The 25,553-nt window shown below is 35.4% G+C and overlaps 4 protein-coding genes across 4 annotated transcripts; 2 read left to right on the top strand and 2 right to left on the bottom strand.

The window, feature by feature from the left end:
• Positions 1-10,011: 10,011 nt before the first annotated feature.
• MONOS_14881 (uncharacterized protein) lies at positions 10,012-10,785 on the bottom strand (the record flags this gene model as incomplete). Its single annotated transcript, XM_067867719.1, has 4 exons — positions 10,012-10,294; positions 10,347-10,390; positions 10,475-10,519; positions 10,600-10,785. The coding sequence occupies 4 exons, from the start codon at positions 10,783-10,785 to the stop codon at positions 10,012-10,014; spliced, it is 558 nt and encodes a 185-aa protein (XP_067723169.1).
• Positions 10,786-10,820: 35 nt separating this feature from the next.
• On the top strand, positions 10,821-12,893 carry MONOS_14880 (uncharacterized protein). Its single transcript, XM_067867718.1, has 2 exons — positions 10,821-11,144; positions 11,205-12,893. Exons 1-2 carry the CDS (start codon positions 10,847-10,849, stop codon positions 12,485-12,487), a joined length of 1,581 nt encoding a protein of 526 aa, XP_067723168.1. The 5' UTR covers positions 10,821-10,846; the 3' UTR covers positions 12,488-12,893.
• A 778-nt stretch (positions 12,894-13,671) lies between these two features.
• On the top strand, positions 13,672-20,655 carry MONOS_14879 (uncharacterized protein; the record flags this gene model as incomplete). Its single annotated transcript, XM_067867717.1, has 1 exon — positions 13,672-20,655. One exon carries the CDS (start codon positions 13,672-13,674, stop codon positions 20,653-20,655), a length of 6,984 nt encoding a protein of 2,327 aa, XP_067723167.1.
• A 1,598-nt stretch (positions 20,656-22,253) lies between these two features.
• MONOS_14878 (uncharacterized protein) lies at positions 22,254-23,897 on the bottom strand (the record flags this gene model as incomplete). Its single annotated transcript, XM_067867716.1, has 4 exons — positions 22,254-23,040; positions 23,100-23,593; positions 23,670-23,740; positions 23,815-23,897. 4 exons carry the CDS (start codon positions 23,895-23,897, stop codon positions 22,273-22,275), a joined length of 1,416 nt encoding a protein of 471 aa, XP_067723166.1. The 3' UTR covers positions 22,254-22,272.
• Positions 23,898-25,553: the final 1,656 nt, after the last annotated feature.

The following is a 25,553-nucleotide window of genomic DNA, read 5'->3' as shown; positions in this document are numbered from 1 at the left end:
AAATATTTTGTTTTTTATCAATTGTTCCTTCATATTTCGGAAAATATGAAAATTACACATTTTTTTGTTTTTCATTTGAAATCCTTTTTCTTTTTAATCCATCGACTTTGTTTTTCAAAAAATAAATAAATATGCCTTGAAAACAATTTTCATTTTCATCAAAAATTATATTGAAGAATTATTTTGCAACGAAAAAGATTCAAAAATAAATGGTGGAACAAAATTCAAAAAGCAAATAATTTTGTCCCAAATATACAGTTATCAACCAAAATTCATTTTTTTTTCAGCAAAACTTTGAAAAAAATACAGATTGTTTCATTTCACTCTATTTGTTATTTCATTATCCAATTTTCTTTTTTCTTTTATTCATTCATTTTCACTTGCTTTTTTTCTCTCTGGAAACAGATTTTGCACCTGAAGTGATTGAAAAAGTTTCTATTTGTGTGTTTTCTATTGTGAAATCGCTGAGAGGAAGAGAAGAAGAAGAGGGAAAAGAATAATTCAAAGATAAAGGATCTTCTTCTGCGGATAGGAAAGAAGGGGAGAAAGGTGAAATTTTGGAAGGAGAAGAAGAAGAAGCGGAATTTGAAGAAGGAGAAGAAGAAGATGGAGAGGAAGAAGAAGAAGAGAAAGAGGAAGAAGAAGAAGGATTAAATGAATGAGATGATGATGAAGTGAAATCAGAGAAAGAAGAAGGAAATTGAAAAGAAGAAGAAGAGGAGGAGGAAGAATTCGTATTTGATGATGATGATGATGAAAGAGGAGGAAGAGGAAGAGGAAGAGGAAGAGGAGAGGGAGAAGAGGAAGAATTAGAAGAATCTTTCTTCAAAGCAGAAATATTAGCAGAAGAAAGCAAAGTTTCATTTTCTGGATCATTTTGAGAGTTTAAATTGATTATGATTGGAGGAGGAAATGAATGCTGAATGGGAGAAGAAAGAGAAGAAGAGGAAGAAGAAGAAGAAGAAGAAGAAGAGGAGGAGGAGGAGGAGGAGGAGGAGGAGGAATGTGAAAAAGAAGAATTATTGATATTTCTATTATTATTATTATTATTATTAGAGGATGAGGAGGAAGAAGAAGAATGAGAAGAAGAAGAAGAAGAAGAAGAAGAAGAAAGAGGAGGAGAAGGAGAGGGAGAAGGGGAAGGAGAAGGAGAAGGAGAAAAGACAGGAAGAACGATGGGGAAATGGATAGCATCAGAAGAATCAGAGGAGGCAGAAGAAGAAGAAAGAGAAGGAGAAGAAGAAGGAGAAGAAGGAGAATGAGAAAGAGGAGAAGGAGAAGAGGAAGAGGAAGAGGAAGAGGAAGAGGAAGATGATGACAAAGAAGAAGAAGAAGAAGAAGAAGAAGAAGAAGAATTATTTTCTATTTTCTCGTTATTTTGGTTATTTGAAGAGGAAGAAGAAGAAGAAGAAGAGTTTTGAGAAGAAGGAAGAACAACAAAATAAGATTTTTCGACAGACAAAGAATCAGAAGAAGATAACAATTGAGAAGAAAGAGAGGAAGAAGAAGATGAAGAAGAATTATAATTGTTATTATTATTATTATTATTTGGAGAAGAGGAGGAAGAGGAAGAAGAAGAAAGGGAAGAAGAAGAAGAAGAAGGGGATGAAAGAGGAGGAGGAGGAGGAAGAGGAAGAGGAAGAGGAGGTTGTTGATGATGCTGCTGATGATGATGAAGAAGATGAAAATGATGTTTTTGAGGGGGAAATGAATCAGAAGAAGAGGAAGAGGAAGAGGAAGAGGAAGAGGAAGAGGAAGAGGAAGAGGAAGAGGAAGAGGAAGAGGAAGAGGAAGAGGAAGAGGAAGAGGAAGAGGAAGAGGAAGAGGAAGAGGAAGAGGAAGAGGAAGAGGAAGAGGAAGAGGAAGAGGAAGAGGAAGAGGAAGAGGAAGAGGAAGAGGAAGAGGAAGATGAAGATGAAGAACGATTATCAATATTTTTATGAGTTTGAGTAGGAAGGCTTAGAAAAGGAGGAGGAGGAAGAAGAAGAAGAGAAGAAGGAGAAGAAGAAACAAAATCTGATTTTTGATTTTCTAAATCACTTGATGGCGCAATAGAAGATCGGAATTGCTCATTTGTGATGATGTTTTGAGAAGGAGAAGGTTTAATTTCTTCTGATGATGAAATTTCCCTTTCTTCTTTTAATTCTCTTTCTCCTTCTCCTTCTCTTTCTTCTTCTTTTTCTTCTTTTCTTTCTTCTTTTCTTTCTTCTTTTCTTTCTTCTTCTCTTTCTTCTTCTTTTTCTTCTTCTCTTTCTCTTTCGCTTTCAATTTCAACTTCATCATCTTCATCATCATCATCTTCTTCTTCACCTTCTCCTTCTCCTTCAGTTGGTTGATCAATGGGAAAGAACTGATGAAAACGATGAAATTGATTCATTTGAGAAGAAGAAGAAGAGGAAGAGGAAGAGGAGGAAGGAGAAGAAGAAGAAGAAGAAGGGGAGGAAGAAGAAGAAGAGAAAGAAGAAGAAGAAAGCTTTCTTCTTGAAGGAGAAGAAGAGGAGGAAGAAGAAGTGGAAGAAGAAGACTGAGAAGAGAAAGAAGAAGAAGAAAGCTTTCTTCTTCTTGATGGTGATGAAGGAGAAGGTGAAGAAGAAAGGGAAGACAAAGAAGAAGAGGAAGAAGAAGGAGAAAGAGAAGAAGAAGAAGGAAAATGAATGGAATCTGCAAAAGAAGAGGAAGAAGAAGAAGAAGAAGAAGAAGAAGAAGTTCTGCCAGCAATAGAGAAAGGAGCAGCAAGAAGAGAAGAAGAAGAAGAAGAAAAGGAAGTTTTTCTCCTTGGAGATGAAAGAGAAGAAGAAGGAGAAGAAGAAGGAGAAAGAGAAGAGGAGGAAGGAGAAGAAGAAAGAGAATGAAGAGAAAGAGAAGAAGATATTCGATGATGTTGGATATTTTTTGATTGAAAAGAAGAAGAAGAAGAAGAAGGGGAAGAAGAAGGGGAAGAAGAAGAGGAGGAGGGAGAGGAAGAAGAAGAAGGAGATGAAGATGAAAACGAATGAGAACGAGAAGAAGAAGAGGAATTTGAAGAAGAAGAAGAAGAAGAAGAAGAAGAAGAAGAAGAAGAAGAAGAAGAAGAAGAAGTGAGAGTAAATTGAATAACAGGAATTGGAGCTTTCGAAGGAGAAGAGAAAGGAGTTAGATGAGTTTTATTAGAAGAAGAAGGAGAAGAAGAAGAAGGAGAAGAAGAAGAAGAAGGAAAATGAGAAGAAATAAAAGAAGAAGAAGGAGAAGAAGAATTATTTGAAGAAGAGGAGGAAGAAGAAGAAGAATGAGAAGAGGAAGAAGGAGAAAGAGGAGGAGGAGGAGGAGGAGGCAAAAGAGGATGAGTATGAAATGAAGAAGAAACAAAAGAAGAAGGAGGAGGAGAAGAAGAGAAAGAGGAAGAAGAAGAGAAAGAGGAGGAGGAGGAAGAAGAAGGAGAAGAAGAAGGAGAAGAAGAAGGAGAAGAAAACAACCTTCCTAAATGAAAGAGAGAAGAGAAAGAAGAAGGAGAAGCATGATGAGAAGGAGAAGGAGAAGGAGAAGGAGAAGGAGAAGGAGAAGAGGAAGAGGAAGAGGAAGAGGAAGAGGAAGAGGAAGAGGAAGAGGAAGAAGAAGAAGAGAAAGAAGAAGATTTAGGTTTAATGAAAAGAAGAGGAGGGAAATGAAGAGGAGAAGAAGAGGAAGAAGAGGAAGAAGAAGAAAATGAAGAAGAAGAAGAAGAATTTCCAATTGGAGAAGAAATCATGACAAAACCAGAAGGAGAAGGAGGGGAAGGAGGAGAAGAAAAGGAGGAAGGAGAAAGAGAAGAGGAAGAAGAGGAAGAAGAATGAAAAGGAGGAGGAGGGGAAGAAGAAGAAGAAATAGAAGATTTTCTAATGAACGAAGAAGGACGAAATGAAGAAGAAGAGAAAGAAGAAGGAGAAGGAGAAGGAGATAAATGAGAAAGTTGAGTGGGAGAAGAAGAAAGTTGATATGAAGGAATATTATTGTTATTGTTATTATTTGTAGAAGAAGAAGAAGAAAAAGAAAAATTTTCGTTATCTTCTTTTCTTCTTTTTTCTTCTTTTCCTTTTCCTTTTCCTTCTTCTCTTTCTTCTTCTCTTTTCTTTCTTTCTTTTCTTTCTCCTTCTCCTCTTTCTTCTCTTTCTTCTCTTTCTATCTTAAATGGAGACACATTAATGGCAGCGTCTATTTGAGAAGAAATGAGTGAATAAGTTGAGAAATTAGAGGGAGAAAGAGAAGAAGAATGAGAAGAAGAAGAAGAAGAAGAAAGAGGAGTTTTGATTGAATTGGCGAAGGTGGAGGAACGTTTTCTATGAGAGGAAGAGGAAGAGGAGGAAGAAGAAGATGAAGGAGAAGAAGAAGGAAGAGGAAATGAAGAAGAATTATTTGAAGAAGAAGAAGAAGAAGGAGGAGGGGTATTAAGAATAGAAGCCATAAATTCCGCATTTGCCCTCTTTTGGGCGGAAGACGGAATAATATTCGATAAAGAGCGCTTTCTGGTAGAAAACGGAGAAATTTTGCTGGAAACTTTATTAGGGGGCGGAGAAATAGAGGCCGGAGAAATAAAAAGTGGAGAAATGGAAGAAGGAGAGGAAGAAGGAGAAGAAGAGGAAGGAGAAGGAGAAGAGGAAGAAGAAGGAGAAAAAGGAATGAAATGAGAAGAAGAAGAAGAGGAAGAAGGAGAAGAGGAAGAAGGAGAAAGAGGAGGAGGAGGTAGAGATTGGGGTTGAGAGAAAGTTGAAATGCCATGTGGAACAAGAATGTTTTGGGATGGATGAAAATGAGAAGGAGAAGAAGAGGAAGAAGAAGAAGGAGAAGAGAAAGGAGAAGAGGAAGAGGAAGAAGAAGAAGAATTAGATGAAGAAGGAGAGGAAAAGGAAGAAAAGCAGGAAGAAGAAGAAGATGATGATGATGATGAAATGGAAGAGGAAGAGGAAGAAGAAGAAGAAGAATTGTTTAAAGTCAATATGAATGGATTTTGTTTGTCAGACGATGATGTTGGAGAAGAAAGAGAAGAAGAAGAAGAAGAATAGAAATTTGAAGAGGAAGAGGAAGAAGGAGAAGAGGAAGGAGAAGAGGAAGGAGAAGGAAATGAATGAGAAGAAGAAAAAGAAGGTTGAAATGAAGAAGAAGAAGAGGAAGAAGAAGAATTTAATAATATTTTTCCCTCTTCACTCTTTCTTCCTCTTGGAGAAAGAGAATGTTCATTGAGAGAATGAGGAGGAAGAGGAGAAGGTTGAATGCTGTTTATGAGCCATATATTGGATGAAGAAGGAGAAGAAGAAGAAGAAGAAGAGGATGGAGAGGAAGGAGAAGAAGAAGAAGAAGAAAGAGAAGAAGAAGAAGATATTGTTTGAGAATTTATTGTTTCTTCTTCGTTTTTTCTTTTTCTTTCTCTTCCTTTTCTTCTTTCTTCTTCTTCATTTTCATCTTTCTCTTCTTCTTTCTCTTCTTCTTTCTCTTCTTCTTCCTTCCTCCCCTTCACAAATCTGTTGAATGGAAGCTTCAAAAGCTGAAAAGGAAAAGAAAAAGAAGATTTTCTCTTTTCATTTTTTGTAATTGAAGAATTATTTGAAATCTCTTCTTCTTCTTTTATTTCTTCTTCTCTTTCTTTAATATCTTTTTCTTCTTCTCTTTCTTTAATATCTTTTTCTTCTTCTCTTTCTTTAATATCTTTTTCTTCTTCTCTTTCTTTAATATCTTTTTCTTCTTTTCCTTTTTCTCTTTCTCTTTCTCTTTCTTCTCTTTCTTCTTCTTTTCTTTCTTCTCTCTCTCTTTCTTTTCCTTCTTTTTCAATTTGAATTACATTTTCTTTGGAAGAAGAAGAAGAAGAAGAAGAAGAAGAATTATGACTAAAAGGAGGAGGAATAGGATCAAAATGAAGAGGAGAAGGAAGAGGAAGAGAAGAAGAAGAAGAAAAAGAAAAAGAAGAAGAAGAATTAAAAGGAAGAGGAAGAGAAGAAGAAGGAAGAGAAGGAAGAGGAAGAGGAGGAAGAGGAGCAGAATCCAAAGAAATAAGATGTTTATGCACATTTTGTTGCTTCCATTGAATTTCATTGGTTAATTTTGGATGAGAAGGAAGAGAAGAAGAAAGAGGAGGAGGAGGAGAAAGAGAAGAAGAAGAAGAAAATTCTTTTCCCTCTCTTTCTTCTTCTCTTTCGTCTTCCTCCTTCACTTCTTCCATAGAAAACACTCTTTTGTCTTTATTTTCTTTATAATTATAATTATGATTATGATTATTATAAAAAGAAGAAGAAGAAGAACCAGTATTATTAAAAGAAGGATAAAGAAAAGGAGAAGGAGAAGGAGGAGAAAGAGAAAGAGAAGAAAAACGAGAAGGAGAAAGAGAAGAAGAAGAAGAAGAAGAGGAAGAAGAAGAAGAAGAAGAAGAAGAAGAAGGTGAATAATTATTTTCAATTTTCTCATTATTTTGACAATTTGAAGAAGAAGAAGAAGAAGAAGATGATGATGATGATGATGATGATGAATGAGAAGAAGATAAATAACCAGGAGCAAACGGAAGAGAAGCATAAAAAGGAGGAAGAATTTCATTTTTTTTGTTTTGTTTGAAAGAATTTTGAGTGTTTTGAAGAGAAATTAAAGAAAAATGATTGGAAGAAAGAGGAAGAGGAGGAGAAGGAGGAGAAGGAGGAGAAGAGGAGGAAGAAGAGGAAGAATTGTGATTATTACGATAATTGTTTGAAGAAGAAGGTGAAGGAAATAAAGGAAAAGGAGAAGAAGAAGAATGAACAACCTGATTTTCATTGAATTTTAATGAATTTTCCCTTTTTTCATTGAAAATTCTGTGAAAATTGCATTTTTGAATGAGAAGAAGCAAAACTTGAAGGAAAAAAGAATGTTGAGAAGAAGTTATATTAAGAGAAGAAGGAGAAGAAGAAAGAGAAGGAGAAGAGGAAGAGGAAGAGAAAGAGGAAGAAGAAGAGAAAGAGGAGGAGGAGGAGGAGGAGGAAGAAGAAGAAGAAGAAGAAGGAAGAGAAGATGAAGAAAAATTATAACAAAGATTACAATTATTATTATTAGAGGAAGAAGAAGAAGAATTAAATGAAATGTTATGTTTCATTCGAAGAAGATGTTGAGAAAGAGAAAGGCGAAAGAAGAAAAGAATATCAAAAGAAGAAGAAAGGGAAGAATTAGAAGAAGAAGAAGAGGAGGAGGAGGAGGAGGAAGAGGAAGAGGAAGAGAAGAGAAAATGATAGAATGGAAGAGAAGAAAGAGAAGAAGAGGAAGAAGAAGAAGATGATGATGATGAATTTGAAGAGGAGGAGGAGGAAGAAGAAGAAGAGGAAGAAGGAAAAGGAGAAAATAAAATAGCATCAGCAATAATGTTTGGTGAAATAAAAGAAGGATCGGAGAAGAAAGGAAGATAATGCTATGAGAAGGAAATAGAATATTGAAAGAGAGAGAGAGAGAAAGAGAGAAAGAGAAAGAGAAAGAGAGAAAGAGAAAGAAAGAGAAAGAGAAAGAGGAGAAAGAGAAAGAGGAGAAAGAGAAAGAGGAGAAAGAGAAAGAGGAGAAGGAGAGAAAGAAAAAGATAAATAAATAGAGAAATATCAGAATTATTTAGAAGAAGAAGAAGAATAAACACATAAATGAAAACATCATTTTTGATAAAACAAGAAATAAATTAAAAAATGATAAAAAAATAAAAAATATTAATATTTCATTAACAAAAATAACTTTTTAATAATAATAATAATAAGTAAAAAAAAAAAAAAAAAAAAAAAAAAAAAAAAAAAAAAAAAAAAAAAAAAAAAAAAAAATACTTTTGAATAAAAATTAAGAAATTGTTCTTTTTCTTTATAATAAAATTAAGTTAATTAAAACAATAAAAATCTCCATTTTTGTTAAAAAAATAAATAATATTAAATAAAACAAAATTTATTTCTCTCTATCTATTTTTCTTTTTTTCTGTTGAGCATACGTTGAAAGAAGGCAAGAGTGAATCGAGAAAAGAAGGGAAAGAAGGAAGATAAGCAGTTGGTAAGTGATATTTCTGGGGAAGAAAAAAGAAAGAATAAAAAAAATATTATTTATTTTTTAAATTAAAATTAATCAAATTAATGGAATTGAAAAAATTAGAATGAACAAATAAACAAATAAAAAAGATTTGAAAAAATAGAAAAATAGAAAAAGAAAAGAAAAAGAAAAGAAAAAGAAAAGAAAAAGAAAAGAAAAAGAAAAGAAAAAGAAAAGAAAAAGAAAAGAAAAAGAAAAGAAAAAGAAAAGAAAAAGAAAAGAAAAAGAAAAACAATAACAAAAATAAACTCATTTTTCACATCAACATTACTCATTGAGTGACAAATGCAACAAACCATGTTGAATTTTACTCTTTCTCTCAATTCATCCACAAACAATGTCAAAAACCTATTTATTGTTTTTTTGTCGAATATGAATTTTTCTTCTATATTTTGTTCATTTAATTTTCTTTCTTCATATTTTTCATTTGAAACAACAATTTTTTCTTCTTTCTCTTCTTTCTCTTCTCTTCTCTTTTCCTCTTTATTTTCCTTTATTTCACCACTTTTTCTTCTTCTATTTTCTTCTTCATCGTCATCATCATCATCTTCTTCTTCTTCCTTCCTCCTCTTTCCCATCATCAAAACCGATATTAATTCCTCATCTGCCATTTTTCTCCTGCAAAACTCCGCACCCACAACAAATAACGCGCCGGAAAGATAATTTCCTTCCGCGGCCCAACACATAATTTTTTCGATATTTCCTTTTAATCGAAACTCTTTTTCCTGCGCTTGTTCTATGGCTTCTTTGATTTTAGAGAGGGAAGACGAAGAAGAGGAAAGAAGGCGAGAAAGAGGGGGCATAGAAGCACGGAGATAGACGAGGTTGGATTGGAGTCTGAAAAGAAACGAAAAAAAAATAGTTTGGTATTGAAATATCAGTGAAGAAATAGAAATGAAAATGAAAAACAAAATAAATAATAATTAAAATTGTGAATAAAGAGAAGAAGAAGAAGAAGAAGAAGAAGAAGAATCAAATGAAAAAGGAAAGGGCAAAGAGAAAACAAATGAATTGATATTTGCAAAAAAAGCAAGAAAGAAAATCATAAAGAAGAATAAAAAAAAACAAAGTTCAATAAAAAATTGAATTTTTCATTGAAAAAATGAAAAAAAAAGAGAGAGAAAGAATTTATAAAAATAGGAAATAATCATACAAAGTTATTTGTCTTTCCACAACATGCGAACAACAAGAAATCGATTTGACAAGCAAAGAAAGAGATTTTGATAGACTTTTAATATTATTTTCATCTTCTTTCTTTTCAAATTCTTTTTCTTTTTCTTTTTCTCCTTCTTTTATATCTTCTTTTATATCTTCTTTTCTTTCTCTTTCTCTTTCTCTTTCTCCTTTTCTTTCTCTTTCTCTTTCTCTTTCTCTCTCTCCTTCTGTTTCAATCATATTAAAAAAAGGAGTAATAAAAGAAGGAGAAGAAGAAGAAGCCATCAAAAACGAAGAAAACGAAGGAGAACAAGCAAAAGTTGCTTCATTGTTATTATTATTATTATGATTAGCTTCATTCTGAATGTTGATTAGTTTTCTGGGGGAAGAAGAAGAGGAAGAGGAAGAAGAAGAGGAGGAGGAAGAAGAAGAAGAAGAAGAAGAAGAGAATGGAGAAGAAGAAGAAGATGTTGTTATTTGAGAAGAAGAAGACAAAGAAGCAAGGCACATTGCTTGAAGGCGGATGGATAAATCAATGGCTTTTCGGTGGATTTGGTTCTGAGAAGAAAAATAGAAGAAGAAATAGAAAAGAAAAATAGAATAAATTGAATAAGGGAAAAGGAAATTTTTTGATTGAAAAGGGGAAAGAATATGATTCAAATATTAAGAAGAAACACAAAAATTGAAATGAGTGAAAATAATAACAAAAGATAAAAACAGAAAAAAAAAGGTTTCAAAAAGAAAAAATATTCCAATAACTCATAAAAAGCGTTATTTCAAAAAAAAAAAATTATAATAATTATTTTTTTTTATTTTTATTTTTATTTTTTGACAATTTCATAAGCATACAGCCTCATCTACAGATTTTTTCATTGTTTGAGTATCGCATTCATCTCCAAAGTCACTAAAATAATGGTGAATTGAAGGAAGATCATTCACAAGACGCTGATGCATTTTAGTGGCTGCACGATAGTCTACTCTGCAAGAGCTTAAAAATAGTTCAACTTCTCTCAGTAGCGGAATCAGTTTTGGCTTCTGAACATAAGAAAAAAGTGATTTTGGATTTCTTTTTCTCTGAATGTACCTTAAATCATCTGGAATTTGAGTTGCCTTTATTTTCCTATATTAATAAATGTATATTTCAAGCACAACCATGTCTATTGATAACACACTCAATTTGAAGAGAAATAAGTCCTTTAGCAGTCTCTTGAAAAGTCTAAAGCAAAAAAGAAGAAGTACAGAGGTTAAGACAACAATAAAATGCTATAAATACTAAATCCCTCTGCAATTTATCCAAAACCGCTGGTGCAATTATTTCACAAAATCGAATAATCTCGTTGAATTCCTTCCGAACATTCAAGAAAGAAAAAACACAAAATAATAATCATAAAATATATGACACGGCAAAACAAAATATTTTCATACATCACGTTTTTGCTTAAATTGAACGAGAAGTTCCGAATAGGCAGGGAATGATGCCAAAAACTCGTCATTCTGTCTGTTAATTTTTTCAATGGACCTTGAAATGTATTGCTGTGCGGCTTTCGAGTCTTCAATCAAACTTCGATGATTGTATGTATCGAAATTAGAAGATTCGTGCACGCTCTTCATGCAACAGACGGATCATCAATACAATTTCAAACCTTAATATATTTTATTTGTTACTGGGATAATGACTTCTCCTTCTGCAGAAGTTGATTGGAATTTATATTACAAGCACTGTGCGCAATCAATTGTGGAACAGCAAAACGAAATATATGAAAATCAATTTGCAAACAGAGTTGTTCGATGGAAAGGAATTGTTAAATCTGTGAATTCCAGATCTGTTTCTGTGATTGTTGATCCACAAAAATCTTTCAATGATGATGCAGATTTATGCATTCATCTTCTGCGAAGCAGGCTTGAAAAGTCCTCTGGCAAACTTGCTCCAGGAATGGACATTAAATTCAGGGCGAAGTTATTGCCATACTGTTTGAGAAACATTTTTCAAATTTTTTAATTTATATTAACTTTTAATATTAAATTTTAAGTTCCTGTGAATTCAGATTGTTTCCGTGCAGAATTAGCGCGAAAGGCAGATCTGAGATCAAATGATTTACCTTTCACATGGGAACAATTTCGATCTGCCATATACGGTCCTGACACAAAGTCTACTAATGCCTGCTTTTGCAAGTATTGGAAAAGTCGCAATTTCACATCATCGTTTTATATTGAGTCAGTTTCCGATTCAGTTTCTGAATCCTCAGATTATTTTGAAGCTACTGTTGTTCCCTGTGGTTCGTCGAATGTTGCATACGAACCTTCGACTCTGTTCATCCCTTCTGCAAACACAGAAGAAATCGGACTCCTCCGCGCCAGCCTCCACAAGACGTGCAGTCTTCAGGTGCAGTTTCTATTCAGAAGCCCAGAACTTCAGCTTCTGCTCGAGAAAGTGATCGGAACAGAAGAAGCAAGCCAAGAAAAAGAGGGCGAAAAGGCTAAAGAAACAAATGGGGAATATCAATCATTGTTTGCCATTGGACAGAAGGAAGAGCAGAATAATAGAGAGAAAGAAGGAGGAGGAGTGAATGAAAATGGAATTGTTGAGAAAGAGAAAGAGAAAGAGAAAGAAAGAGGAGAAAAAGAAGGAGGAGGAGAAAGAGAAGGGAAAGTGAATGAAGCGAGTGGATCAGAAGAAATTCCACCAGAAGTATTAGGATCAAATAGAGAAGATGAAGCAGAGAAAGAAAAAGAAAAAGAAAAAGAAAAAGAAAAAGAAAAAGAAAAAGAAAAAGATGAAGAAAAAGAAGAAAAAGGAAGAAAAGAAGAAGAATGTACAGAAGGAAAGATGAGTGATGAAGAACTTAGAAAAGAAGAAGAAAATGAGAAGAATAAAGAGAAAGATGAAGAAATGATTGAAAGCAAAATAAAAGAAGACAGAGAAAAAGAAAAAGAAGGAGAAGAAGGAGAAGAGGAAAAAGCAAATAAATCCAATGAAGCAGAAGGAGGAGAAAGAGAAGAAGAACAAGAAGGAGAAGGGGAATTATCGTCACCATCAGAGAATGAGCCAAACTCCAATTCGAATTCCAAACTCCATTCATTTGAAGGCAAGCTGAATGTCGATTATTCTGCCCCAGCCGACTCAATCACTCATCTGAGAGAGAAATACAACAAACAAGCGCAGCCTCTGTTGCCAAGTTCATTGAGCGAAGAGGAAGAGAAGAAGAAGAAGAAGAAGAAGGACAAAAAGGATGCTACGGGGGTTGTGGAGCATCCGGAGATCCAGTCAGTTTCGGTGCTGAAGACGATATATGACAAGCCGGCGAAGCATTAAAGAAGAGAAGAAAGAGAGAGAGAGAGAGAGAAACGTGATGATGATTTGTTTTGGAATCTGTTTTTTAATATTTTGGATTGGAAATTATTGCTTATAATGGAAGTGAATTGGGTTTTGTGATGTATTTTTTTTTTTTTTTTCTTTTTTTGCTTTTTTTTTAGTTGTGATAATTTAGATATCTGAAAAAAAATTATGAAAGAAAAGGAATTTCAATTTCAAAAGAGCATTGATCACCATGGAGTTAGTTATTATTAGCGCCTTATTAAATTCAACCACAAGCTTTATTTTATTTTGTTATATTTTATTTTGCTTCCTTATTTTTGTTTGATAATATGAAAAGAATATTAATAATCCTTACACTTCATATTTGAACTTATATTTCAAAATAAAATTTTCATGTTAGAAACTCTCTTCAGGGTTATTTTTCTTTCTTTCTTTTTAAACATTTATCTTGTTTGCTATTAATATTTATCAAATTTTTTTATTCTTCAACAGTATTTGGATCGAACAACGAAATTAATAAATTATTCAACAGGATCAAATTTTAGAGTAGAATATTCGATTTTTGTATTTTGTAAGAAGGTTTTCTGTTAATTTTTCAGATTTTTTTATATCATAATCATTTTTGTTCGAAATAATACATTTTTGTTTTTATTCACATTTTGAAAATGAACGTTAAATAATTGCTTTTTCAAGTTTAACGTTTTATCTCAAAAAAAAATAAATATATATAAGAAAAAAGTCGAACAATGAACTTCTTTATATTATTATCAACTTTAATCATGTTTTGTTTTTGTGAGAGAAGTTTCTACAATTCCTCAAAACGTGAGAATAATCAATTGCGCCCATTCATGCCAAATAAGTCGAATTACAAGCAAACAACTCAGAGCCAGCTTTTACACGATGTCCGTTTTTGTGATAATTTATCTTTGAACGGTAAAAGTTGCATTTCTACAAAAATCATTTCAGAGAATTCATCATTCATAATAAATCAAATAAATCTTCGTATCGATCAAAGCATGAGTGCAATTGTTGCTAAAAGAAATTCATCTATAATAATGTCATCTTGTTCAATGATTTTACCAGATGTTATTTCAGTAAGTCCATTTTATATTGAAGACAGAAAATGTTGTTTATGTAATATATCGTTTGATAATTCTAATCGCTTAAACTTTTTTGCGAGCATGATTACAGCACCAACAGAGATAAAGGAAAAGTCATCAGATTTTATTTTTAGTGTTATTTCTTCATCTTTTTCTTCATTTATGCAATTTGATGTTCCATTTTTGATGGACGCTATTCATGCGCCTCTTTCGGTCAGTCGTTGCTCGTTCGTTAATGTATCTCATTCAAGCGTAAATAATAATTATCTATCTTCCAATTACTGCATCCAAAGACAAAAGCAAGAATTAAATTCGATTGAATGCCTTTCTGTGCAAAATCCGTATTCTGGTTGTATTGTGAACCGGGCCTCATCTGCTTTCTTCTGCTTTAATTCTTCATTTTTAAGTAGCTCAACTTTGTATGATTCACGGCAATCATTTGACAATGGAAGTTCAGTATTTGACAACAGTCAATTTTCTGTGGTTAGTTCGGAAACGACGAACGGAGGCGCAATCTACCTGTCAGGAACCGCAGCGCTGAGCACTTCTAATTGCCTCTTCGCTAACTGCAGGCTCAGTCACGCAAGCTCACAAGCTGCGGCTGTGTTTCACAGCTCGACCGGGAACTGGATATGCGAATTCACAAAGTTCGAGAACTGTTCAGCTCAATTGTCGAGCGGGGCTTTTGCTGTTGAAGCGAACAGCTTGTTTGTTATGCATGGGTGCACCGTTTCTAACTGCAGCTCAAGTAAATCTGTCGGTGCCGGAGAAATTAGCAGTTTTTCCGAGTGCACTTTGGAAGATTGCAAGATCAATTTATGCAAAGCAATTGATGGACTTGCTGGGGCATTGAAATTTCACTTTATGAGCAGCACATTAACAATATCATTTTCTTTGTTTGAGCAGAATACGGCTGGAACATTTGGAGGAGCCCTCCACTTTAGCTCCTTTGAAGGCGAAGTTCAGAATGCCAACATGAAGAATTGCTTGTTTCTCAGCAACTCAGCAAATGAAGGAAACGACATGTATGCGGTTGAAAGATTTGCAGAATATGTTGTTCTGACGAGAAATGAAGTTTTCTCGATGAGCGAAGAGCCAAGATCAGTATTTGCTGGGATGTCTTCGGAAGACATACTGAACAAGATTGAAGATCCGTTTGCTGTTAAAGCTGATAGCAGTCCAATTCATGTATCGGAAAGGGGGAATGATTGGGAAGGCTGTGGAAGCGAAGAAAGCGTCACTTGCAACTGCCGTACGCTTAAGAAGGGGATTGAGCGGTCGAATGAGCTGGGGAAGATGTTTCTCCTGCTTTCGGGAACTTACACAACAGAGCAGATTGTGGTTTTGAATGGAAGCATCTCTGGATCAGGGCAAAATCCGAGCCAATGTGAAGTTACCACAGACGAGAATCTCCATTTGGAGGAGTTGTTTCAAATAGGCCCCGCCACGCTTTCGTTGGAGTGCATGACATTTATCCGCTTCCTCAACGTGAAAACTCTGTTTTTGGTGAATGACACGGCAGGAGCGCTTATATTGAACCAGTGTGTCGTGTCTGTTGGATCTGGATCGAATTGGCAGTCGTTTCAGAGGCCACAGATATATTTGGCGTTGGGCAAGCTTTATCTGAAGTCGTGTGAATTCACAGGATTTCAGATGGAAGATTCGTTCGTGAAGATTGTTGATGCAAAATCAGAAATCTCCAACACGACGTTTCTTAACATGAAGAGAGATGCTGGGGATGGCTGTGCGGTGAATGCGAAATTGACTGCGGAGAATTTTCTTGTGATGCAGAACAATACACTTGAGCAATGCAAAGTGAATAAAACTGAAGGCAAAGGAGGAGGCATTTATTTGGATATAGCTGAAAATTCGATAAATAATTTCTCTTTCAATTTATTGAAATTCGGGGCTAATGAAGCGGGATATGGAAATGACATATTTGTTCGATCTAATGATTTATGTGAGTCAGTCACTGTTGAAAGGTTCCAAAAATTTAATATGGAAAATGGGAGTGTATTGAGCTTGTTCGGAGAAGAGCCGAGTCCATTTTTTGAAGAGCCTATCGACTTGCTGACTCATTTTCTGGTTCAGCGGAAAGATTCCTCTATTTTTGTGGATCATCTTGGGAAAGACAGCATCGGCTGTGGAGATGAATTGTATCCTTGCCAATCATTCCAGAGAGCAACAGAAAACTTGCGTCAGTCTTCATCTGGCTGGAACAGGGAAATTCACATTGTGGATGAAGTCACAATGAAAGAGACGTGTTCATTTTCGTCTTTGAACATCGAAAGCATGAATGATAGTTGCTATGCAGAACTTTATTTTGACTCAAATATAAATACAGGATCGAAAGGCGTTGTGATATCGTATCTAGATTCCTTGGGATTTAATAGGATGCATATGAATATTCCATCCTGTTTTTCAACTTCTACAACTTCTCTTATCGGAACAGAAGGAAACGATAACATGAGTCTTGAACTGATAAAATGCTCTTTTTATAATCAAACCAATGAAAGCATCACATATCCGCTTCTCCTGATCAAAAGTCGCACACTAATAATGGACGATTGCTCGCTCGGTGCAATAAATCTTGAAACAAATCCATTTTTGCTCTATGGGTTGCTGCATGTTGAACTGAGAGGATTTTCTATAACAAGTGTTAAATTGCCAGGCTCACCATTTTTCCTTGTGAATCAAATTAGCGCGGCTCACTCTGAATCCAGAGGAAACAGTGATTTCACTCCGTTGCTTGACTTCTTTAACAACAGCCTTAGTGACGTGGAAGTTGAAGGCAGATCTGAGCCAGGCCTTTTCTCGACGTCGCCTGGTTCTTCCGCAGTTGCTGAGTCAACTGTCACTTTTCCGATGAAGATCAACAAATGCCAAATGTATTATGTTTCGTCTGCTCTCAGCGAGGAAGGCGGAGTGGTGCTGGCGAGGTTGACGCGTAGTGGCGATCTGTTCGTTAACGATACGACAGTTATGTTCTGCGGAAGTAACTTTGGGGGGGTTGGGAGAGGCGGGTTTATTTGCGTGGAATGCCCTCTGGAGAATTGCAATGTGGAATTCTGTGATTTGGAGTTGAAGCAAAACTACGCCCAGATCGGAAGCGATGTGTTTATTTCGTGCAAAGATCTTTCAGAAATGTTAACTCCTGCAAATTTTGCTTTTGTGAATGGGTATAACTCGTCTGCAAGGGTTAATGCATTCATGGGCTGCGATAGGGCACATTTCCAAGAAATAACGAATTTATGCGTTTTTGTGAGTGGGTATACGGACTCCACGATTTATGTGGATGGAGAGAACGGGTTTGACAGCGTTGCCTGCGGAAGAGAAGATTTCCCTTGTATTTCTATCGATTTGGGGCTGGAAAGAATCCCCAATGAAGGAAATGCGATGCTTCTTCTGGTGAATGACAGCGGATTGAGTAGCGAATCCGTTTTTGACAGGCATTTGATTCAACCAAGCAAAAATTCGACTCTGAAATTTGTTGTGAATGGGGTGATTTCTTACGAAAACGGGGTTGTGATGAAGGTGGTGACTTCTTCCTTCAATAAATTCAACTTTTCTATTCCAGAAACTTTCACACAAGGGCAGACTATCTTAATAGAGACTCAATCAAAGCTAGCCCAAATCAATTTGAATGAATGCTTTTTCAAAGCCAACTTCACTGGAGCGCTGCCTTATGTGCTTCTGTCTATCAAAGACGGGCAGGCGAATATAACTTCTTGCACATTCGAATATATAAAGACTTCAAAAGCGCTTTTCGAGTTTCATTTGTCCTCAAAGAAAAGCATTGGAAATCTGATAATGGAGCAGTGCATGTTTTATTTCCTGACACAGACTGAAGATTTTCCAGCTGCTATTTCGGCAAACGCCAACAACGAGGATACAGTCAGGATAACCAACTCAAGTTTTCATTACTGTTCTGCTAATTCAAGTGAATGTGGTGGGGCAATGCTGATCCAGCTTGACGACACAGGAGAAGTGGAGCTTTTAAACGGATCGTTTGCGTATTGCTTTGCTTCCAGTGGGAACGGTGGGGGATTGTTTTTGAGGAGCATTTCGCGTTTGGACGAGCTGATGCCGTTTTTCATATCGACTGTTGACTTTAATGGAAATCGGGCGCTTGTGGGGTGTAATGCGTTTATCAAGTGCTACTCGGTTGCCACGCAGATTAGCGATTCGCAGTTTAATCTGAGATATATGGAAGGTTACATTGAAGAAAATGCGATATGTGCGACAGACGAGACAAAGCCAATGCGCATTGTTGATCTGATGCACATGATAAACGTGTACCGAAGCGATTCTATTTATATTAGTTCAAGGAAAGGAGAAGGGGTCGATAACACTACATGTGGAAATATTATTCATCGATGCGCCACACTCAATTACGGATTGAGCCATCTGACTGGATCAGAATTAAGGTATATTTATATATTTTTAGAATGCGGGGTCACAAAGGATGTGATGATTTCTAATGCGTGGGTTGTGAACTGCAATATAACATCAGATGCTTATGTGCGTCTGATGCAGGAGTTAGAAGTGCCTTCGTCGTCTGCATGTGTTATGGAATGCTCAGGAGATGTGAATTTCGAATTCCTCATTTTTCAATTTCAGGACGGATTTGTTACCAGCCACAATGACTTTATTGTTCAGTCAAACGGATCGTTATCGATTAAATCATGCATATTCACCTGTCTTAACGGAGAGAACTTTAATCTGAATTTCTCTTTGGTGACTGTTCTGTCTGGTCCTCTGTATCTCTTCAATGTGAGCATAAAACAGTTAAATTTCAGCTTTCCAGTGTTTTTGATGAAGGAAATAACCAAATATCAATTGGATACTCTATCTTTTGACGGACTGAACTTGGAGCGCTCGTTATTTTGCCTGTCGCCAAACGCAAATCTTGTCATCGGAGTGACAAATGCTACAAATATTGCACTTGATAGAAGCTCTTTGATTGAAATTACTACTTCAAGCACAGCGAAGACAAGTCAATCAAACAATATTCCGTCAATCGAAATTGATAAGGCATATTTTATGAACATAAGCCGAGCAGCTGTAGGCTCATGCATAATTTCTGTGCCTCCTTCTCCAACAAGAGTTTCTGTTATCAATTGTTCTTTTACCAACCATACGACTTCTTCTCAGAAGGGGCAGATTGCTTCATTCAAAGAGGAATGTGAGATTATTGAGACTTCGTTTGATGGAAGCTCAAATGAATACAAATTTTCAAACAACGCATCATCTGAGGATGTGTGCTTCTGGAACGGTTCGTTGATTAGCCTGGTGGATTGTATCGCTTCGTTTCAGCGCTTGACATTCGCAAACGCTGCAAAAGGAGCGATCACCATTTCAGGCGGAAACACAACATTTGCGATGGTTATATTCCGAAACAACAATCCATTCATTGACAAGTACCCCTCTGCCAGAAGGAACGTGCTTTGTGAGAATTCTGGTATTTTGAATCTTGTTAATGTGAGCGATGACGATTCCCCAGGAAGTCATCCGTCGTGGTGGATGCTGAATGAAGGATGCGAGGTATCTGGAGCTATAGTTGCAGAGCAGGCATCTTTGTTCTTCATTCCCATTCTCAGCAATGTGTCAATGACAATGGCAGCAAATGTGGTTAAGCTGACATTCAAAGGAGAGCTTCTGATGCCTTGCAACTTGTCGTTCCGTGTCAGATTTTCTTATCAGAGCGGAGAGCAATTGCGTGACTTTGATTTTGCTTCTGAAGACTTTGTCTCAGAGAATGAAGTTGTTGGCAGAATTCCGCAGAATGTGATAAGCTCAGCAGGCACTGGGGTGGAAGTAAGTGCGATGTTGCTGTTTAAAGAAACAGCTGTGCTCACACCGACAGATGCATTTGTGGTGAAGAACAGAACAGACGTTGGGCCTGGCTTGAATGAGACTGATCCTTCGGCGAACAAGACAGATAAGAAGGACGATCCCGACAACAAGAGAAAGAGCAACACAGAATGGAGTCTTGTGGCGTTTATTGTGATTCTGGTGATGTTTGTGGCAGTCACAGCTGTGCTTATTGTGTTCATATTAATCCAGCACAAGCGGCTGGTGATTTCTGAAATGAAGTCGAAGCAGGCGACTGTTGAGAACAAGCAGATTTTAGAGAAGCTGGAGAAGCGAATCGAAGAGGACAAGAAGAGCCACGAGATGAGAGAGATGAGCGAGATGGGGCTGGGTCTCCTGAGCAACATGTCGAGCCAGAATCCGCTGTTTATCGACGACGATCTGCCAGACCTTCCTGCGCTCGAAGAGTATGCAGGCGAAGAAGATCTGCCAGATCTGCCTGATCCGCCTGAACTTGTCATTCCAGAAGAGGGAGAAGGAGAAGAAAACGAAGTGCCAAACGAGTTGGAAGATCCTTCGAAGCCACAGCTTCAGAGCGCGTATGTTATTTCCACGCAGAAGCCGTATCAGGAAGGGAAACGGACAGATCTGCGCTCTCTTTACTCGGAAGTTCATGCAGCACAAGGGAGATTTACGTTGGGAACGCTGTCGATGAATGTGCTGGATGGGAAGAGCATTGTGAAGTCGCTGGCAGAGCTGTTTGCGAGGATGATTCATGAGGAAGACAGGAGGGTTGCTATGATGGCAAGGCAGCTGAGTCCATATACGATATTTCTGGGAGACGAGAAAGAGAACAACGTGTATGTGGCAACAGAGGAGTTTAAAGAAAAGAAAATGAGGAAGGAGCTGAGGCGGTGGATGGCACCGGAGTTGCAAAAGCTGAGTAAAAACACGTTTGATGGGGACATCTTGGAGCAGTCTGTTGTGCTGACGCTTGGGCTGATTCTACACGAGCTGACAACAGGAGAAGTTCCCTTGAGTGAGTGTGATGCAGAAGAAGCGCAGGAGATGCTGAGGGATGGAGTGCGTCCGCTGACTGAAGGTATCATTGGAGAAGGGCTGGTGGAGCTTATGGAGGCGATGTGGAAAGATGTTCCAGAAGAAAGAATGACGTTAAAGGAAGTTGTGAAGAAATTGAATGATATCGCAAAGATGACTGAAATGGAAGAGGAGGAAGAGGGGCTGCCTTGAGTTATTGCTCATGAAATAGTTCTTGAGCGGTTTCGCAAGTTTCATGGAATTTAATCCAAGCTTTGATATTCCAGAGCAAATTAAAAAGAACGCATATGCTGGCTTTTGCTTTTTTGTGTATATCTTTTGTTATATATGTCATGTTTCTCTGCTAGTTATGAATGCATCACTTCAAGAACTTGTTATATATCATTTAATCATTTCAAATTTTTTTTTTAGAATGTGAGGTTAAGGGTTGCAACCGCATACCAATAGTGAAAGAGCACATCACATTTTTATTTTAAAAAAAATTGTTTCAATGGTATTGTTTTTTAAGCCCACGCTGTTGAGATTCAAAAATATCATTTCTTATTTTAAAAATTAGAATGAGGCTGATCCTTTGAAAAATATACATATTATTAGAGTTTTGATCTTTTTTTTTCTCCATTGGGATATTGGAAAAATATTTCCCTTTATGAAAACTACATGAACAGAACATATAAGCAACTGTCCCTCTTTTTTCCGGAATCCTGTTGAGGGATTTTTTTTAAAAAAACTTGTAATGATGTTATGTTTGTAAAAAAAAAAAAAAAAAAAAAAAAAAAAAAAAAAAAAAAAAAAAAACTTTTCATAAATAAACAATGTGTTCTTTTTTGATATGGAATCTTTCACAAACTTCAAGGATGATTTTTTCGAAAATTCTATTTGAAATATAATAATTCTATGGAATGGGTAACTCAAAAACGATTATCATCAACTGTTTCGTAATGTATCAAAATATTTTATTTCTATTTTCAATTTGAGCATTAAACACTTGACATTGTAAAAATTTCCTAATAATATCGATTTCTTAATAACGGCAAATAGAATAATACCGATAATTTTTTTTTAATACATCTTATCAATACTAACTCAGTTGATATACAAAACTTTCAAAATAGCCTCATTTGTGCTCAGAAAGAATTAATGATTGAAATCTCTGAAATGCTTTGAATCATATTTCTCCGAAATTTTAAAAACAATTTTCTCTGAGCACAAATGAAGCTATTTTGAAAGTCTCATTTTTCAATTGAGTTTGCAATGATGAGATTTATTATGAGGAAAATTGTCAGAATTATTCTTCTTGCAGTTAATGCAAAATCGATCTTGTCCGGTATTTTATGCGATATCTGTATTTTCTTAATTCGCAGAAAACATATTCACAAATATTGAGAAAAAATTTTCTTCAGTATAAGAATAAAAATTTTCTTCACTTCAATTCTCTCTTTTTTTTAACATTAATTTTTCATGATTAAAATTACGATTTCGATTGAAAGTTTTTCGACTTTAAATAATTGTTGGTGTATAAGTGGGAGTGATAAAAGTCTTTATTCGTTGCACAAACTTATTCCGAAAAACTTGCAGAAATAAACAGAGCGAATAAATGTTTTCTTCAAAGAAAACATAAAATGAAATAAAGATGATTTTTTTCAAAATTGTTTTCATTTCAAGAATATTTTCATTTTTCTTTTTCCTTTTTTTATTTTTATTTTCATTTCATCTTCAACTGACTTAAAACAGAAGAATTGAGCAAAAAAATCCTCTCCTTCAAAACAAACAATTGTTGTATTTTTGAAGTGATTAATAAATATTATTAAATCAGTAACAAACTAAATAATTTTTTAAATTCAAATTAAACATTTCAGATAAAAATGAACCTTTTATCCAATATATTAATCCAACTATGCAATCTTCATATCCTTCTTCTTCCATCTTTCCAAGAATCTTCCTTTTAAACTTCCATTTTGAATTATCAAAATTTTTATATTCCGCGCTTTCTAATCTGTTGCAAAACTGTGAAAATATAGCAAAACAAACATAAATAACACTATCATCTTCCAATGTCTGTCGGTGCACATAATCCAAAGCACACTCTACAGCTCCGCTCTTCACAAATACATCAATTTTTTCGCTTTTCCACACGTAAGGTCTTGCCATGGAATTAAAAAAGTGTACACATTTGCCACATATCAAGTTTTTCCCAAACTTCGCTGCTTCATATATCCCAACAACACTCACAGCCAATCCTGCGCACTCTTCTTCATTCTTTATATCACTGATTCGAGAAAAATAGGTTTTAATCGTATCCATCCATCTTTTCATCATATTGTATTCAATAGTTTTTCCCAGTTCCTTTTCATTTCTCTTCAAGTCCACACATATCATCAGCTCTTCCAGTTCTCTTCTTGCTTCTCTCACAAAATGCAGCTCATTCACAATCAGTCCTTCAAGACTTTTGCTTTCGTAAAATCTTCCCATTAAAAATTTCCAAGCTGATTGATACGCTAGATGTGATAGATTTCTGCATTCTTGATGGTATTGGATGATCTCTCTGATTTCATTCAAATACAGTCTCTGCTCGACAAACTTAAAAAGAAATATAAAAAATTACAGCAACATCAAAAATGAAATAGAAATGTTCATACATCATTATCATTAATGCAGCTCAAAGCCAACAAAGCCATTTCCACTTCTTTTTGAGCTTCCTCGCCTTCCTCTTTCTTCAACGCAACTTTCAAAAGGCAAGGCACACAAATTTGAAGCAAGCTAAATAGGTAGAGGAAGCTTTGAGTAATATAGCATTCACAGGAATCAATAAAAAGCTTTTCGTTCTTTTCTTCCATATTCTCATTTTCATCAATTATCATCTCTCTTATTCTTTTGACCAATAATGATTCATCAAAAGAATATAAAAAAAAGCATTTCAATTTCTTTATACAACCCGCATGCTTCAATAGCACAGCTGATTTTTCAAATGATAATTTCTTTTCTTCAATCATTTGATCTATTCTGTTGAACAGCTCAACCGTGAAAACCTGTCTAAATTCTTCTTCATCCATTTTATCAACCATTTCATTCATTTCAAGGATTTTAACTTTCTGTTCTATTTCTGGGCAGTCTTCCAGCTCATAAAACAATTCTGTAAAGATTTAATAAAAATTTCAAAAATACACAAAATTTCACAACTTCAAAACCAAAATCGAAGATGAGCAAACTTGTGAACATGTGTGTAATAGGCGTTTCTCGGATTTCGTCTTTGGTCACATCATCAGAGTCCTCTTTCATTCTTATTGAAAAAACGGCATGTTCAGTTTGCATGGCAAAGCGCTTCAAAAAGAAGGAAAATGAATAAGCACAAACGATGCGTTTGCATCAGAAAACAAAGCAGAAGCAACGGTTGCATCATGCGCGTTTTGGTAAGAGCTGGAAATCAAGTGTTGCATTGATCATTTTTCCTTAATAGAAGAAAATTTCATCTTTTTTTTTTCACTTTTTCTTGAATAACTCGATATCATGAAGTTAATGAAAGAACAAATATGGAGTTAACGAAAAGAAAAATCAGAAATTATTTGGAGAAAATGAAAATGAGTGTATTGGTGTCTTTTTCACATTCGAAGCTGAAAAATGAATTCAAAGGCGGATTGACAAAATGAAAAGAGATAAAATTCCAAAAGATGCTCAAAAGTCTGTTTCTTGGGCAGCCCCACAAAAAAGAAAATAATAATCTTGTTTGTATTGGGGAAAGGGGAAAACAAAATTTTTATTTTTGCTGAGAGACAGATTGAATAAATGCTTCTCGAAAAAGTGAACAGGCATGATATTTGAAGAAGTCAAGCAAAACAAAGGATTTTCTTCCTTGCCGTTGAATCACAAATGATTTTGTGAAATACACTGAGGCAATTGAATTGTTTTCTCGACAAGTCTGAAATCGCTTTGAAAATATCAAAGCATGATTGTTGATGAAGAAAAAAAGAAAGTAATAGACAACAAAAGAGAAACACAAAATCAAAAATGTGATTGTTGGAAAGAAACAGATGCAAACAGCAAAAAGAAAATTATTATTTTTCTCCATCATCTACTCCTTCTCCTTCTTTTCTCTTTTTCCTTCTTCTTTTCTCTTCCAAAATACACTGGCAACATTTCTTTCGCTCAATAAAGAAGTTGGAAATCCTCAATGCGCATCTTTTTCTTCTTTTCTTTTCTGATTCTGCCCCTCCTTCATCAGGCTCAGCAAGCTCTGTTGCAATAACCACACTCTCAAGGCAGCTGATCCACCAGAAGCAACAAGGCATCACGAATGATAGGAAGTTCGGAAATAACAAAAGAGAGCTGTTTCCCAAATAACAGGAAATGATAGAAATGATTTTTCTTTTGTTGCATGAATTAGGAAGTGTGTGGTGTCCTGCACCCTTAACAATATCGATGGGATGCATGCCACAGTCAGCATCAGGAAGTCAACACAACTCCTTTCATATTCTCTGCATCTTCTTTATCTCCTTTGTCTTCTGGTATTGTGTCTTTGCTCATGTTTCCTCTGTCAATTTTTCAAGTCTCATGCGATTTCCATTTGGCATGTCTGTTTTAATCCAAGCTGCGTAATTATCTTAGGAATATAAAACAGGTTTAGAACAGTAAACTTCAATTAATATTATTTAATAAGATTAATTGAATATATAAAAATAAAAAGAGGGGGAAGGAGAAGAAAGAGGAAAATGTGATGAAGAAGACATTTGGCAAATTGAAGCAGACGAAATGGATCCACTGATAATGAAATGAATATTCATCTTTCTGTGCTTGAAGGACATGGCTCTTTAGCCTGCGTGATTGGAAGGCATCAAATGTCAACGAGATTGCTGATGAGGAAAATAAACCCTGATGAAAATGAAGAGAATGAGTTGGCTATGCTTCAACAGCGAAGAGGAGGAATGATTGAAAAAGTTGGCATTCATTCATCGATAACCAAGGCACAAAATATAATGGACCATGCACCGACATAGAAACTGAATGCAACAACAATTTTGTTGAAAAACACATGATGAAAACAAAAACCATCGAATTCTCTTTCATCGGCTGTGGCATCAAAGAAAGCAAACTTCAAA

Source organism: Monocercomonoides exilis (genome assembly GCF_001643675.1).
Source record: "Monocercomonoides exilis strain PA203 chromosome Unknown scaffold38-1042076, whole genome shotgun sequence".
Taxonomy (NCBI): domain Eukaryota; phylum Preaxostyla; order Oxymonadida; family Polymastigidae; genus Monocercomonoides; species Monocercomonoides exilis.
This window is presented reverse-complemented; position numbering and strand designations above follow the sequence as displayed.